At 51.7% G+C, this 17,489-nt stretch overlaps 1 protein-coding gene across 8 annotated transcripts in view; it reads right to left on the bottom strand.

Moving 5' to 3' along the window:
* AFDN (afadin, adherens junction formation factor) overlaps positions 1 to 17,489 on the bottom strand; it is a 114,286-nt gene that overhangs the window by 19,873 nt on the left and 76,924 nt on the right. For all 8 annotated transcript variants that reach the window (XM_055536200.1, XM_055536193.1, XM_055536197.1 and 5 more), the window contains exons 19-22: positions 16,322 to 16,465; positions 14,767 to 14,965; positions 12,430 to 12,533; positions 9,425 to 9,511 (exon numbers count right to left, since the gene is read on the bottom strand). In XM_055536200.1, the coding sequence (XP_055392175.1) occupies positions 9,425 to 9,511; positions 12,430 to 12,533; positions 14,767 to 14,965; positions 16,322 to 16,465 (534 nt within the window). The remainder of the gene's footprint in view (positions 1 to 9,424; positions 9,512 to 12,429; positions 12,534 to 14,766; positions 14,966 to 16,321; positions 16,466 to 17,489) is intronic.

Below are 17,489 nucleotides of genomic sequence, written 5' to 3'. Positions count from 1 at the left end.
CAGTTACCAGTCAGCCGACGGACCACAACAGACCCGCCACCCTGAAGGCAGGGACGCGCTCTCTCCCAGTGGGTGAGCTGCGCTGAGACACGCGCAATCATCACTTCAGCACACAGGCAGCTCACCCAGGGGTCCGTGTTCCAGCGTCACCCGCCTCCTCACAGCCTTACTCTTCCACTGTTGTTGTTGCTCGGTCACTCAGTCATGTCCAGCTCTTTGTGACCCCCATGGACCGTAGCCCGCCAGGCTCCTCTGTCCATGGGATTCCCCAGGCAAGAATACTGGAGTGGGCTGCCATGCCCTCCTCCAGGGGATCTTCGTGACCCAGGGATTGAAGCCGGGTCTCCTGCACAGCAGGCAGATTCTTGACCACTGAGCCACCGGGAGGCCCTATTCTTTCTGCACACACAGTTTAAAATTTAAAACAAGAAAAATCTTTCTGTTGCAAACGATGAGAGGGACTTCAGCAGAGACAACTATGGAGAAAATACTCCGTGTTGCCTCCACTTAAGGGTCGTGTGCCGTCATGCTAAGGAAGTCCTGAAGCTACAAGCCCCCGTCCAGAGGAAGCGTGCCTAGGTATGAAATGTCATTGGATGTTTCTGTCAATATCCTACAGCTGAGTGTATTTCTTGGTTTGTGAACCTATGGTGTCACAAAAGCAACAATATAAGGTATCACAGAAAGTTATAAAGACAGTTTGATAAATGACTTATTGGACACATTTTCCTACAACGCCCTGGAACTCCATAATCTCCACCTGAACACACTCCCTTTCCTCTCTGGTCAACAGAACGGGTCCAGGACCGACTGGCGGCTCCTGGTCAGGGAGGACTGAGCAGAGACCCTGCTGTGAGGCTGACAGCACCCCCTGCCCCCCGAGAGCCAGGTTTGCAACTCCATCCCAGACCCGCGTGCCTACACACCCATGAACGGACTCCATAAACGCTGCACGCAGCCCCCGGGTCCCGCCCGGCTTTCCCGACTCTTCCCCTCAAGACCTGTCTCTGTCAGTCTGTACGCCTGCCCTGACCTTGTCACTCATCTCCTGTCTGGTCCAGACACACGAGTGCCCCCCGGAGGATGCAGTGGTCCTTGCACATGACACAGTGCCCCCACCTGTGCTCCGGGCTGGGCCACACGCGCAGTTACTGGGGTACCTGGGAAAACTTGCACTTTGGGGGTACAGTTGAGGTTTCACACACACACACACACACACACGTTTAGATACGTGTTTGTATAATCACTCAATGGGTTTCCCAGGTGGTGCAGTGGTTAAGAATCTATCTGCCGATGCAGAAGACCCGAGTTTGATCCCTGGGTCAGGAAGATCCCCTGAGGAGGGACTGGCAACCCGCTCCAGTGTTCCTGCCTGGAGAGTCCCATGGACAGAGGAGCCTGGAGGGGTTCTGTGGGGCCACAGTCTATGGGGCCAGGAAGAGTTAGACACAACTGAGCACACGATGAATGAATCACTCAATAAAGGTAACTTTCTGAAGTTTAGCCCATCTCTTAGCCCGAGAGTCAACAAACACAGCTTCCAACCACCTTCAATGACACCAGCATGGTCTTCCCTGAACCTGGGCTGGGCTCAGGGTCAGATGGCTGAGGGGAACCACCTCCAGGGCAGCCCCTTGGGCCCGCCTCCCACACAACCTGATCATACGGCTTCTTCCACACTGTTCTGTGCTTCTGTGTAATCCATGATTCGTTACCTAATTCAGCTCATCCCACAACAGTCACAGAACTCCTGCATCGCCCCACCTCCTTAGACATGCAGACAGACAGCACCCCGCGTCCGACGCAGCTCACGCTCAGGCAGTTTTCTCTGTGCCCGTCAGACACTGTTTCTGATGGGTCCCCGAAAATCTCTCTTTTCCTGCCACTATGCCCTTATAACTAAACCAGATTTTTTTTTTAAGGCTTTTAATGCATAATTACTTTTTTCTTCTGTTCTCCATCCGACTCATAGAAAAGCAACATTTCTAAACTTCAGATTCCCAGTTTTCAGTGTGAATGAACAGACTGCATTTCCACAAGCACTACTCTTGGGGAGTGCAATACTGTCCTTGTAATTTAAACAATAAAAGTTGCACTTTTAATGAGATAATCAATTACCACCATCTATGACAAAAGAAAGGTCTAGCAGTAATACCAGCAACATAGTATTTTTAGTAAGGCTGCCGTAAAAGAAATATCAAATACATGCTTTCAATACGTATGGATACTTTAATATGAATGAATATTTTAAAAGAATCACAACAAGACTTCCTTCCCCATTTCTGGTATACTTTATAAAAGTATTATTAACAAAGGAGAATTTTCATTTATTTAGGTCAGCTGTAATAAGAAAACTTTAATCTTTCTAATGTCACAAAATGGAATGACACAGCAGACAGCAGGAATCCGGTCCTGTCCACTAACAAACTGAGGCCTGGCGAGCGTACGTTTGCTGCATGTCCATCCGTGAGGCGTCTGCGCGTCGCGGCGCCCCGCTCCCAAGGCCACACTCCACGCCCATGTCCTGCTCCCGCCGCTCCACTCAGACCAGCCATCACACGCCACTCTAGAACAACACACACGCTTCCACGCCGCGGACTCGGCACGGACCGCGGCCAGTAGTGACACAGCCTGAACCCTATCGTGTCTTTAAGTAGATAATTTACCACAAGTCACATGCAATATACAATTTAATAAATCTAAGTTTAAATATGCCAACAACAGATCCCGTAATACAGATATCTGACAGCCTTATGAAAAATCTGACTGAAGTCACATCTGTAAACAAGCATTAGTTTACATTGTAAATTTCAGAACAATCCTGGCAAGACCCAGACATTCTCCTAAGACTGACCCGCTGGCTCCTCTATCCAAGCTGCCTTAAGAAATTCTTCCTGCAGGCAGCCTCCTACCCCGAGAGGTGGCCAGCTGCCTGTAAGCAAGTAGAAGCCTCCTGCATGGGGCACCCACGTCAAGTGCAGGCCCACCACACCGCCACGTGCCCCATTCCACCCCTCAGCCATGTTCCTGCCACATACAATGACCTTCTGATGCAACAGGTCAGCCCAAATCCTTTGATCATCTGCCTCCTGGGCTCACCTGCCCACCCACTCACCCCACCTGCCCAGGCACGCCGCCGCCCTGGCTCACTCAGTTCCCAGGGCGCCTCCCTTGTTCCTGAAGTCGGTACAGGGGGCCCTCCCCCGCTCCTTCCAGGGGAGCTCCCAAAGCCCTGTCGTCAGGCCAGGACAACGTGGTCGATCTAACGCTCCCTGAATGAACACACCAGCAGGTTACGGGGCGGCTGATAACGCACTATCGGTGAGCTGACGACACAACGCTGATGGCACCTCAAGCTCCTGGTGCAGAAGTGAGAGCCCTGGGCATCGCTGGCCGTGACACCGTGTGCCGTCCTCAAGGGACAGCGCCCAAGCGGTGAGAAACACTGCTTTCTTACATGATGGGAATTTATCTAAACTCGAAGTGACGGTCATTCCTTTTAATTCCAAATAAGTTCAATTTATAAGTATGTGTCATTGTGACAAAAGATTTACATCTGAGGAAAAAAAGGACCTCAATTCAAAAGACCACCAGCATCTAAAAGGTCTACTTAAGGTTGGCCATAAAAATTGACTTTAATAAAAAGTCACTGAGAAAGCACCATGAAATATGATTACTTAAAAAGACTCCTGGGGGTAGGGTAATATTTTAAGAGGTGTCCAACCTCTGGTGGACATCTGAGCCTTCCACGTGTGGCCTCAGCCTCACAGTGTTTACCTGGAGTACACTCTCCGTGTGACTCACGTCTGTCAACGTGTCGCCAGGCCCGCACACCTGCTCGATTCTGCAGAGTGACTGTCCCTGGGGGGCGCCCTCCTCTCTGGCCAGGCTCTCTGCCTGTGTCTGCCGATTTGAGTCTTACGCGTGTTTCACGTGTAGCTCACAGTTTAAAGTGACCATAAACATTTGTGAATGCAACTAGTGTACAGATAAGTCATGGGTGTTTCTGCAAGTTACTATGAACTGTTTAGCCAACCCAAATACATATATTAAATCAACAGTACACATATTAAACCCTTTCAACCCCAAAGACCACAACCTTTGACCCAGCGCCTGGCTAAGGTGACCCAGCGCCTCAGTTTGGCCAGGGCAGGCTGGACTAGACCGACCCCGGGACTCAGGGGACAGAGTTGGTGAGCTCTGCCTGGCCCCTGCCCACCGCCGTCTGAACTGGGAGCAGGTCAGCTCTTGGAAGAAACCAAGACACAGGCGCTCCTCAACACTACGGAGCTCTCTTGCCACCAGCCCCATTTCATCTGAATAAAAACATTGCAGACTGCGATAAAAAAATTCAACAAAACAAAATTACTTTCAGAAATATTAAACCACTCATGTCCTATTTCTATATAATAATGTACACACTAGTCCAGTAAGACTGAACTTAAAAAGTACTGAACAAATTCCACTAAGTTCCTCTTCTATTTACATATACACATGATTAAAATTCATTTGCTGGCAACCCTACTTTTTAAATTAACACATAAAAATAGGGCCCAGAAATTAACCTTCTTGCTGCTAAATCAAGGCATTGCACCTGTCATTAAAAGAACATAAAGATGAACTACCTAGGCACCGACCCACAGCCAGTGGAGGACCACAAGATCCTGATGCTGGTGAAGCTGTGTCCGCGCTGGTGCTGGCAGCCAGGGAGGCCGGGGTGCGGTGCTGGGGCGGGGGCGTCCCAACTGAAACTTGGAGTCCAGAGCAAAGTTCTCCCAACCCCAGAGACTGAGCAGGAAGAGTCTACAGTGTCTCACCAGCAACATACAGTGAGGACACTGAAGTCACAACTGCATTGAAGGAGACACAGCGGGTTTCAGTTTCCCTTACTTTTTAATGCAGTTAGTAGAAAATTTTGATTTACCTACATGGCCTGAGTTACAGGACGATGTTGCCCCCAAACTAAGCTTTTCATAGTAAACCTATGTCATCAGTAACCACAGATACTAACAATAAATCTGTAATTATGCAGATAATTGTGTAAAAACAAAATCTTCCCATAACACAACATATATGCTAACATTATACACCTTGATTTCCAACCATGAGAAGAGTAACCACAGTATAACAACTAAATGCATAGTGTAAAAGATTTTAGTAACTACTTGCCTAAAGATATCTAAGCTGGCATTTGAAAAAATATTACTGTATTTTTGGTCTATTTGTATTCTTATCTATGGGTCTATTTGTTATTTATGAAATCAAAATGAAAAGCAACATTGTTCAGAATTATCCACTCTCCATGTGACAAATCAAATTCCTTTTTAAAACTACCTTCTGAAAAGCGGTGATATATTCCACATGTATCAGGAATGACAAATTCCACTGGATACCATTTTGTAATTTAATTCCACTTAAATACTAAAAGTACATTTTAAAAAACCAAAATCAAGTCTTCCCTCCCAGAGGCGCTACTGAGGGTAACACGGCAGCGCAGCCCTGCAGCTGCTGTCCAGCCTCCACGCCGTGTAACGTGGTTTCGGACGGAGCGCCCAGGGGCCACACGCACCAGCCGGGGCACAGGGGGCGGCCGGGGCCAGACCTCGGACCTGAGCAGGCAGCCACGGTGAAGCATGAGGGGCACGCCTGTGTGAGCCCAGGATTTCACCCTAAAGCGCATCTGGGAGCTGCTTTCCTTTCCCTTAGGAGGGAGAGGAGGAGGCCCGAGGAGGGGGAGGGGAGGGCGGCACCTCACCTGAGTTTACCCGGGGCAGGTACGCGGGGACGGCGGGGCTGGCAGGGGCGCCCGGACACCGGCAGAGCCACGCGCGCCCCCCAGCATGGACGACACACGCACCTCTCGGGCAGCTGCCCTGCACTCCAAGGGAACGGCCGCGAGTCTGCAGGAGGCCGCCCCTCTACCCTCTCAGGCACCTTGGGAAAGACTGAAGCGCAGGTGCGCTGCTCACCTCCCGCTCAGAGGCTCCGTCAGAGGGGCCCACGCTCCCAACATTCCAGCTGCAATTTCCGACCGAGCGTGGGAGTGTGATGTGACTAACAGCATGAAAACATCATTACAACACAATCCAAAATGGAAAAAAAAGCAGCAGCAGAAGGAAGACAGAGCTGCCAGCCAAAGAGCATGAATCCAGCCTATTGTTCCCAGGCGTGGAAACAGGCAGGATGACCTAAGAGCCGGGCGTGTTTAAAACTCATCAGGCCAGGCCGTCAGGACAATGCTCCGCCGCCTCCTCCTCGGGGTCTGGAGCCGCTGCCTCTGGTCAGACAAGAGTTCTGATTCATGAACACCTGAGGTTCAGACTAGAGGTTCAACAACACTGCCGCGCTCGCGCTCTCTGCTAGGAGTGACCTTACTTCTGAGACAATCGGGGACACTTCCCACCCTGGCCACCTGAACAGCCCCGAGAGGTGAGCGCCCCTTTGCCTGGAAGGTCAGGGCTGTGCAGTTTCCTGTTTACGTTCAGTACAGAGGACACAGCGTGTTATCTATCTTCCCATTCTCCATGAGATAAAGGAAGCAAACCACACAGCCTCTGATGCCGGGGCCCCAGATGGGCTGCAGGGGGCCGTAGGGTCCTGAAGGGTGCAGGCAGATGAGGGTGCAAGGAGGGGTCTCCAGAGTGAAGGTGCAGCCTCCCGAGGGTCTCAGAGCGTCTGGGGCTCAGAGACAGAGGTGATGATGGTGCCCCGCAGGCCTCTGCACACAGACGCCCAGGCAGGTGTGCTGGTGCGGGGAGCCTGGACCCCAGGCAGGGCTGAGGGCGCCAGGTGGGGCTGGGCTCTCTGGACCGTCCCTAGGCGGCCCCCCACCACGGCCCTGCACCCGGACGCCGCACACCATCTTTTTCTACGGGAACCACCAGGGAAAAGGAGGTTCTGCTTCAGGGAACTAGCATTCCTGTCCCAGTGACACTGTTTCAGTACTGCAACTGAGTCAGCGTGTCAGACAACCCAAGAAACGTGCACTGAAGCCATGACTGCAAACGGAGAGCGAAGAACGTTGTTCTTCACACACTTTACTGTGAGAACAGAAACAAACTGTCCAGATCTGCAGCACAGCCGTGTGGGGACGCCACACAACCCCCTGCGCTTCCGGGGAAGGAGCCGAGCGCCTCCCGGTCCTGACGTGGTCGCTCCCGCCGGCTCCCGGCGAGGATGCACGTGAAGGCCCGGGAGCTTCGCGCACTGAGCGTGGCTCACACGCACCGGTCCAGTGGTGAGGAGGCGACGCATCCGTGCACACTGCTTTCACCCTCTCCTTTCTAAGGCACAGCAACTTTTTTAAGCTAACTAAAGATTTTAAAACTTAATACTATACACAGACCACAACCAAGATTCAATTAGCCATTCATTTCTAAGTAAAGCAGTAAAACCTCCTAGTAAGTGCCCTTTGAACTGTCACTTTCACGCTCTCAGAACAGACCCGCTCAGTGACCACCACCGGACAGCCCACGTCCTGCCTTGTGGACACTCTCGTGTCTGTGCTCAGCAGTCCTACAGTCGCGACCACTGTTTCCAACAGCGTCCACCACCACAGTCCGTCCTTTTCTTGCATAGAGTACGGAGCAGCCTCTTATTTCCCGAGCCCTGAGGAGCCGCGGCATGGAGCTGCAGAGCAGCAGCACCCCGGGGTGTGAGCACGAGCTCCCCGAGCCGGGGCGTCACCAACAGGCTGCAGCAGCTCGCGGGGAGGACAGCGGCCACCTGGGCCCCGAGGAGACTCACCACAGGCTCTGCTCTCCCGACAACGGAGAACCACATCTCTCTCGGGCACAGGGACTCTCAGGCGGAACACCACTGCCCGGTCCCCGCAGTGGCGACGGCCAACACACAGCTGGTCTCTGAAGACTGGCCACCGCGGGCATTGAGCAACTCCAACCAGCGCCCAGGCAACCTCAGGCTCTTATGTAACCAGGCAGCTCAGATTCTCGCTTACTTTGTACTTTATTAAACTTTAAAGAGAGTTAGAAAAATAAAAAGGAGGAAACAGTGTCTATTTTAAAAATCCAAACTAAACAGGAAGCGCCATGCCGGCCCTCAGCTGAACGAGAGGCAGCACCCTGACCCCCCCAGCCCCCCGGCAGGCTTCCACCGTGGACAGCACGGATGAGCCACGGCATCTGGATTCCATAAAGCGGCCGCAGCCGGGAGGGGCGCTGGCAGGCTGACATCAGGGCGCTCCAGGCGCATGGTCCTGAAGCCACAGGCTGACTGGGAAGGCAGAGGACAGAGCCAAATACTGTCACAAAGGCCCAGACAGCTCACAGGGAAAAACAAGGCCCCCAGACTCCAGTCAGGGCTACGGGGTGAATCCAACACAGGCCGACGGGACCGTGTGACCTCGGGGACCAGCTCTAAGGCCCCCAGCCTTCTCCGGGGGCTTGAGCTGCGGCCACGCCCAGGGCTCCACGGCTGCCCAGCGGGGGGTGGGGTGGGGCAGGGCGGGCCTGAGCCCCGGTGGAGGATGTGGCCATCGGCACAGATCCACGCAGGGCACCAGCAGGGCACCGCTTCGCAACATGTGTAAGCACACAACCTGTTTTCCCTGCAAGTCCTGGAGAAACCACAACTGAGCTGGAGAAAAGCAGATTCAGTCAAGCAGTCAAGCCCACAGATGAACAGACTCTAACATATGCCTTCATGCCTGAGAACGGCACGCTGCCCAGTTACCAGGGCACAGTCTTTGAGTTACTTCCTTTACAGCACCTGTAAGCCAACACAAGTCTGTATCTCTGCCTCCTGCCCTCTGGGTTCCACACGCTCATATCCAACACAAGCAAACAGGAAAACACCCCCAGGCCAGCTGCCTGCTCCCGCCCGCCCCACCCACTCCGGCATGGACCTGTATGGAAGGGGTTGGCTCAAGTCCCAGCCGGTGGACTGGGCCAGGCGGCCCTGGATGGGGCCTGGGACTGCCTGGACGGGCCGCCGTGCCCTGGAGCACGCCTGCTGCCGCGCCCCGGCCCCCGGCTCCAGGCCTGGCACGTTAGTCCTCCCACACGCCCTGCCCTGAGATCGCGGCTCCCACCTGTCCCCTTGCTGTTTCAAACCCTTGTCTCTCTGCGGGGCAAGCTCCTACCCACGAACCGAGTGTCTTTAAAAGGGAAGAAGCCCCCTCTCCCCCTCTGCTCCCCCCAACACGACTGGGGCACTGCTCCCTCGCTGTAGCTCCCAGCACACCACGCGTCTGGACGGGTGCCCAGTGGCCCCCTGCAGCCCGAGCCTGCTGGGGGACAGGGGCCCAGCGGCCCCTCCACACACGGGCTCTGGAGCTGGTACCCCGAGAACGCCACGCGCACAGCACTTCATTCCCACGCCTGGCCCCTAGACGTCAAACTGGACCCGCCGCTGACTCAGGCTTAAAGGATAGAGGACGGCAGCCCGGGCCCCAACCCCGTCCTACCTTTGCAGCGACAATGCTAAGGCCCATTCCGTTCTGCTTTTTGAGGGTCACAGTGATGATTTCAGGTTCTTTACGCAGAGGCTGCGCCTAGGGGTGAAGAGAGAAGTTTACGGAGGGCTGAAACCAAAGAGGAAACAGAAGCAGTAAAAATCAAGCCTTGACGGGGTAACCTGGTAAAGTAAATACCATATTCTTTCTTGACTCCAGAGCCATCAAGAGAATCACCACAAACGCTAAATATTTACATGCTGTTTAAACACCTTCATTTACAAAACAAAACAACCCTGGCATCACTACCGCGTAAGAAAAACTTGGTCTTAAAGACAACATTACAATTTTACTTAATTATCTTTTAAAACAAAATTACTGGACATTTTTTAAGGAAATTTAAACTTACTCTATACTACCCAAGGGAGGACAGTTATAACATAACCAAGATGCTCTTGCATCTATCTTGTGAAAAGTGAAGTCGCTCTGCTGCTGCTGCTGCTAAGTCACTTCAGTCGTGTCCGACTCTGTGCGACCCCATGGACGGCAGCCCACCAGCTCCCCCGTCCCTGGGATTCTCCAGGCAAGAACACTGGAGTGGGTTGCCACTTCCTTCTCCAATGCATGAAAGTGAAAAGTGGAAGGGAAGTCGCTCAGTCGTATCCGACTCTTCGCGACCCCATGGACTGCAGCCCACCAGGCTCCTCCGTCCATGGGGTTTTCCAGGCAAGAGTACTGGAGTGGGTTGCCATTTCCTTCTGTGGGGATCTTCCCAAACCTGGGATCGAACCCGGGTTTCCCACACTGCAGGCAGACTCTTTACCGTCTGAGCCACCACAAACCTATCTTGTGAAAATTCAACAGCAAAAATACACTGCCTCAGCCTTCAGGCAGCGGGCCCAAAGCTCAGTGTGCCTATGTGAGGCCTGTGGTGGGGGGTCGACCGGAAGGGATGAAGTATGTGTCCAATAAGGCCAGTTCCCAACAGATCCACAATGAGAAAGGGAAGCCATCCACGGAAGTCACACGTTCTACGTATGTCCTGCCTCACGTGAACAAGTTAACAAAAGAAGAATATCACCAGGCCCACACACTAGGAATTTAGTTAATTATATACGTAAGTATGAAGGCACGCTGCCAAAAAGTGGTGATTATACACACAGCTTGTTTATTTGGAACCAAAGTCTGTATGAGAATATTTTAAGGGAAATAAATAAGATCAGGTAACAAAGCTTCTACAAAGCATCAGGACCTAAAATCGACTGAGGGATCCATAAATAAACTAGAAAGATGGGAAAAAAAAAATCAGTGATTCCATCTAAGGTGCTTGCTTTTCTATAAAATCTGGAAACCAGAAATTGCTATTAGCTCAACAACAGCTAATAAAGGGCATGCGTGGCACAGTCACCGTGCCGACAGTCAAATGTGATCTACTTGGTGTAACAGCAAGCACCAGCTAAGCCAAGTTTGGAGATGCTCGAATGCAAAACAAAACCGCTCAGTTTTTCTCCTGAGCAAAAACAACTACTTTGGATTTAATAAACAAAACACACGTCCACCGTTGCCTTACGTTTAAGTATTGCCTCCTCACATGATCTGTCTTCTTAGAAACTAGGTGAGAACCAGGTGTGTGGTTCTGAGTGATCGATGGATAATTCAGGAGGTCACCACAGGACGCTTCTAAAGCTCCAGAAGACTCGTGGTCGTTCTTCACAGCCGAGAGGCCCCAACCTTGGCCCAGGGGGCCGAACGGCCACCACGCCCCCCGCACGGAACACACTGGCCCCCTCCACCATTACCTGCCAGACAGGCAGCCACACCTGCTGGGCTCCTCCGAAGCCTCGCATGGCTTAGGAGTCAGTTACACTTAAGGTGAATGAAATGGAACAAGGACATTCCCAAAGGAAAGACTTGACTCGTCTGTGTTCTCTGGACTGACGTGCAGTGTACGTAGGAAAAGACAACTCTGGTCTGGCATCCCTTTCTAAGACATGGTGAAGCTCCTTTTCTAGTTTAAAACTCTCTGCAGGAAGCAAGGCAGGGTTTCCCCTAAAATCTATGAGCCAGTAAACACTAATGGGACTGGTCAGTCTTTCACTAAGATACAAAATATTAGTAAATGATTTGGTACATAGCTAAGATAGGGTAGGGGCGTCTTTGGTGGCTCAGATCGTAAAGAATCAGCCTGCTGAGCAGGGGACGTGGGCTCAATCCATGGGCTGGGAAGACGTCCTGGAGAACAGAATGGCTACCCACTCCAGTATTCTTGCCTGGAGAGTTCTGTGGACAGGAGCCTGGGTGGCTGGAGTCCATGGGGTCACAGAGAGTCAGACACGACTGAGCAACTAACATTTTCACTAAGACAAGTTAGAATTGACTAGAAAATAGAAAATACTTTTATCACAGAAAAATTTTTCTAATAAAACCCATTAAGATTACCATGCTAAGTCACTTCAGTCGTGTCCGACTCTGTGCGACCCCATAGACGGCAGCCCACCAAGCTCCCCCATCCCTGGGATTCTCCAGGCAAGAACACTGGAGGGTGTTGCCATTTCCTTCTCCAATGCATGAAAGTGAAAAGTGAAAGTGAAGTCGCTCAGTCGTGTCCGACTCTTAGCGACCCCATGAACTGCAGCCTACCAGGCTCCATCCATGGGATTTTCCAGGCAAGAGTACTGGAGTGGGGGTGCCATTGCCTTCTCCGTAAGATTACCATAGTAATGTATTTTAAAAATACATGTGAAGTTTAACTGCGGGTATCAACAGGCATCATTGTTCCCATCTGGCCTCTCTGTGTGGGCTCTGGGATCTGAACTCCCTGACCAGGACTGAACCTGTGCCCCGCTTTGGGAGCTCAGAGTCTCAGCTACTGAGTGACCAGGGAAGTACCCAAACAAGCATATTCTTAAAAGCAACATTTGTTTATAGATGAAACTTCACAGACACAGCCAAGTATTTTCAAATCGAAAGGAATCAAGTTTCCTTTTCTGGTCCACCTGCCACCTCATGATACTTGCCAGTTCTGTGTTCTCCCGCAAAAGGTGACTCTCGTAATCTGCGCCTTCAAAATATATCGTCCAGGTGCCTGGGGAGCGTGGGTGAGGAATTAACCTGCAAAACCCTGGGGAGAAAAACAGGCAGGCTGTGAGCATGAAAAGCCGCCGCGTCAGAGCCCTGAGCTTCAACAAGGGGGCAATGTAAGGCATCGGCCGCACAGCGCTTCCCTAGTGACGCTGCTGGGTGTTCTCAGTCCATAACCCTCACTCTCTCTGAGAAGTGAATTAGCAGACATTTCACATCACTTGTTCATCTGAACACAGAACCTGTACACAAATATTTGTATCAGCTTTATTCGTGATTAAAATCTATTTGTTTTGGTCCAATGTAATTTCAGCACCAAGCAGAAAAGCGAAACTGGTTTCCCCTCTTCTTTACCCCAGCTTTCTCCCTCACGTCTATGAGAAATTACAGAATCGCACCGAGATGCTTCCCTGCAGATCTATCTCCTCCGCTCGACTAGGAGCTCCTCAGCCAGGCTGAGAACCCCTGACAGACAGAAGGGAAGGACAGAGGGACCAGAAAGCAGTTTTGGTAGAAGCCTGCCGGCAGGCTCACCCCCAAAATCAGTGATTTACTCCAGGGGAACAGTGATCCCGGGGAAGGGGGCCTCCTCACTCCTCTCTGTCCTCATTTCCTTAGAGGTCACATTTACATTTTTTCCAAAAATATGAGAACATTTTAAAGAACATCTTTAATGTTTTCAACATGGACTACTGACATGTTTACAAGACTGAGCCTGCGTCATCCCTTATTTGTCAGATCTTAGAGGGTCTTTCAGAGATGTTGTGACAAAGTTGTATCACACACAAACACAATTCTTTTCTCTCAAGCAGTCTTATTATTAGCACCAGCTGGCAATTAGGAAGAGCACACTGCATGCTGGGCACCCCAGGCACCGGGGGTCCTGGCTGTCCCACGGGGGTCCTCGCTGCACCCCTATACCAGCAAGGATCACCTGGCTAGCATCTCAGGACAGTTATGAGGCTGTCTGTGGTAGATGAGAAAAAGATGTCACAAACACACTCCATTATAATAACAACATAAATGAACTTTATCTAGTTTTAGCCTTTCATTTTTTTAAGTCACTGTCTCAATCCAGTTTTGCTGAAATATCAGCTACACTTTGTTTCTCTTCCCGCTCTTTTAAGGAATCATAATCACCATGGTTCTGAAATGCCGATGACTCAAGACTTGCTGAAGGCAGGGGTGGTGATTAACATTTTTTAGCAATAAAGTATTTTTAAAATACTTATTTTCTTTTTGGCTGCACTGGGTCTTTGGTGCTGCACAGCTTTCTCTACTTGCGACAAGCAGGGGCTGCTCTCCGCTGCAGCGTGCAAGCTTCCCACTGCAGCGCCTCCTCCTGCTGCAGAGCACAGACTCCAGACTTGAGGCTTAAAGTAGTGGCAACCTGCTGCTTGCTTGCTGCATCGCATGTGGTGTATTCCCAGACCAGGGATCGAACCAGGGATCATCCCTTGCATTGCAAGCCATATTCTAAATCACTGGACCACCAGGGAAGCCCAGCAATAAAGTAATTTGTCTATTGTTTTTCAGACACACTGCTTTTGCACACTCAACAGACTGCATCTTGGTGTAAACTTTAATTCCACATGCACTGGGAAACCAAAAACTTGACGTGACTTGATTTTCTGCAACACTCACCGCCGTGGTCTGAACTAAAGCCGCAATACCTCTGAAGTGTGTCCTCCTCCACATGCACGACACAAAGGCAGACAGAGCCAGGGAAACGAGCTGAGCTGTGTCAAGCGCGCCCACCATCACCACGTGCACGTGCCCACCCTGCACGGCAGCACCACTGGGGCTCCACTCGGGCCTCAAGACAACCGTGGGGGGCACGCGGCGTGGCTGTGCCCACCGCCCGGGTGGAAGGTCAGAGTGACGGGGGGCTCAGGGCTTGTCTGGCCCTGCTGCTGAACGCTCTGCTCGGGTGGCACTGACACACAGGACGGATGGAGCCCCAGGCGCACCCGGAACCAGAGAGAGGACAGCGCCAGGGCCGGCGAGCAGAGGCGCCCCGGGCGGCCGCGCACACCTGCTCTGACCTGATCGTGACGCCGGGCGAGCAGAGGCGCCCCGGGCGGCCGCGCCACGCCTGGCTCTGACCCCACATCACCACCGACCGCATCCTTCCATTCCCCGGGCTCCGACCTTCCCAGAAGCGCACCGGGTGTGCGCACATGGGGTGGCCTGACACACGTCAACACACAACGAGCACCAGGCCCGCTGGTATGCAGGGGGGCGCGGACGCCCGGGCTGGGAAGGCGACCCACCTCTCTGGCAGAGAGGGTCCAGGAACTCCTGCAGGCCGCTGGGGATGTTCCTGACGACGTCGCAGGAATAGCCGTCCTCGGGCAGGAGGAAGGGCAGCTGCAGGTCAGGGTCCTCCTCCAGCCGCACCTCCCGTCCGTCGCTGCGTGCCAGCTCGTCCGCCGTGTTCTCAGCCACGGCCACCACGTTTGCGATCAGGTCCTGCTCAGAAAACAGACGTGGGCTTGGGAGACGCTTGGCGCGCGGTGCGGCTGACTAGTGATGACCAGACGCGCTTGGTCACGTGGGGTGTGGCCACACACACACAGGGTGCCTCACAGAGGGAAAGCCAGTTCATCCACAGCTCAGTCCGGCCTGGGGAGCAACCGAGCACTAGCACGGCACACACTCTGTTTGTGCTAAAGATACTACTACTTTGTGAATAAACATCTGTAGTTCTAAATAGAAACTGTTTGATCACAAGAAAATACGTCTTTTTCCTTTTCAAAAATAATTTTTTCCTTGCACATTTTTTAAACGTCAAGTTGCTAATAACCTTATTTTTTTTACTTAATGACAGGAAAAAGTTTACACAATGTTAAATATTACAAAAATACATATTCCCAGGTTATGTAGAGGTTGTTGCCTTATGATGGGTTTACAGGTGATTTCTGCTTAAGAACTTCCAGTTACTAGATAATGTACACACAGGACAGTTCACAGAGTGAACACCCCCTCTTCACCCCAGGTAGGGGACAGAATCACACCCCACAGAAGCTGCCCTCCCTGCCCTGTCCTCTGTCTCAAAGTCATGGCCCCCAGGCTTCTCCCTGGGTCCTCCCTTGTCCCTGAGCCCGGAGTGTGGACCGCGGCTCTACCCTCCCACGGGGCTGTGGGGTCACAGCCCCCTCCCAACATGTAGCCACGTCAGGACCCCTTTCAGGATTGTAACCCAGTCTGTCTGGGGACAGTTAGTGGGTTCCAGGTTTTGGCCCCCGCCTTCTGTTGGCATACACTCAGCACTGGAGGTGAAGCCATCCCGTGGGATCAGGTCCCCTGCACACTGGACTCTCAGGACACCTGTGCCCAGCTGCTGTTACCATGGGGCTGTGCTCGGGCAGTGTTTCATGAAGAGCTGGCTGCATCACGCACTGTTCTCTGTGCTCTCTGCTCCTCTGGAGAGATCTCTGGATAGCAGACTCTGCTCTGCGTGAGGATCTGACTTCCCCAGGCAGGCGCCTCAGCACAGCTCTGGGAGGCAGCCCTCGGGGGGGCCCTGCCCTGCTGCTTGCTGCCAACCTGAGGGGCCCTGGGGTCTCGGGTCACAGTGCTGAGCCCCGAACTCAGGGTGAGGGCAACTTCCTCACTCCCTGCCCTGGCTTTCCAAGAACCTCGTTCCCTGCATTAAATCCCCGTCTACTTAAAACGCTTACGTGGTCTCTATGTCTCGCATGGAGCCCTAACTCCTACAGATGTCAACAGCAAAAGTGACCTTGTAAGACGACTACGTAAACTTTCTCATTCTTTTCTCCTTTTCCCTGCACAGACGCGCTGCGTGGTGACTGGCGCCCCACTTACCGCAGGGACAAAAGGCTCATCGGGTGCACAGTGGTAATTCTGCAGTAAGGCTTGGAGCTGCAGTGAATTTAACTTGAAGCAGGTGCTGTTTATATTTGGAATGTCATCAGGTGCGTACTTATCCATCGTAAGCAAAGTGGTTGCCTATGAACAAGCAACAGGAAAACCATGATTTAAAAGTATTTCATAAATATTCCCCTTTATGTAATATTTGTGAAACTAAAGTAACTTGCTAATTTGACTTTCAAATGCAGGGTGTTTTTAAGAAAACACATTTCCATTCACATTACTTATATGCGTCAAGTTGGACTCAAAGCACCATCTAGTTAAAGGTGTTAGATAACCTCGTGTGTGCGTTCCATACATTCAGTCGTATCTGACTATGACTCAATGGACTGTAGCCCGCCAGGCTCCTCTGTCCATGGAATTCCCCAGGCAAGAATACTGGAGGGGGTTGCCATTTCCTTCTCCAGGGGATCTTCTTTATTAAAATTGTATGTATAGTAAGAACCAATAATTTATGTGCAAAAAGCACTTAAAAAGCCTTAGAAACTTTAAACACTTACATAACCAGATTACCAAGGTCTGAATAAAATAACATTGTAATGACTTTTCTAATAACTAGCTGATTCAATCAAAGTAAAAGGGCAGAAATCTCTACACTGTATCTCTTTAAGAGATTGAGAAAAAAAATACAAAATTACACACTAAAAATAACAAAGCAGGTTCCAGGTACTCCTTTCCGTAACTGCACAGCACCAGGGTGTAGTCTCCAGGCACCGGGAAAGCCCAGAGCGGGTGAAGCCGCGAGGACCAGGCTCTCGCGTGTCCCGCGTCCCTTCTGCCGCTCCTGCCCTCTTCCTGGCGATGTGATGGGTTTCTGAGGGGGTGTGCACAATCCTCTCCATCATCTGTGTTTCTACTGGAGGTTTCTGCTTCGGGGTCACCCTGCGTGTAGCCCTGACTTTCTGCGTCACAGCTGAGTGCAGCTGACGGACAGCCGTGTGTTAGTCTCAGGTGCACGGCAAAGGGACTCGGTCACACACACCAATCTGTCCTCTTTCAAATTCTTTCCTCATTTAGGCTATTACAGAATACTGAGCAGCGTTCCCTGTGCCATACAGGAGGTCCTTGTTGGTTATCCATTTTATTCCTCCTATTTTTAAAG

Source organism: Bubalus kerabau, chromosome 9 (assembly GCF_029407905.1).
Source record: "Bubalus kerabau isolate K-KA32 ecotype Philippines breed swamp buffalo chromosome 9, PCC_UOA_SB_1v2, whole genome shotgun sequence".
Lineage (NCBI taxonomy): Eukaryota > Metazoa > Chordata > Mammalia > Artiodactyla > Bovidae > Bubalus > Bubalus kerabau.
Note: the sequence above shows the minus strand (reverse complement) of the source record. Positions and strands in the feature narration are given on the sequence as shown.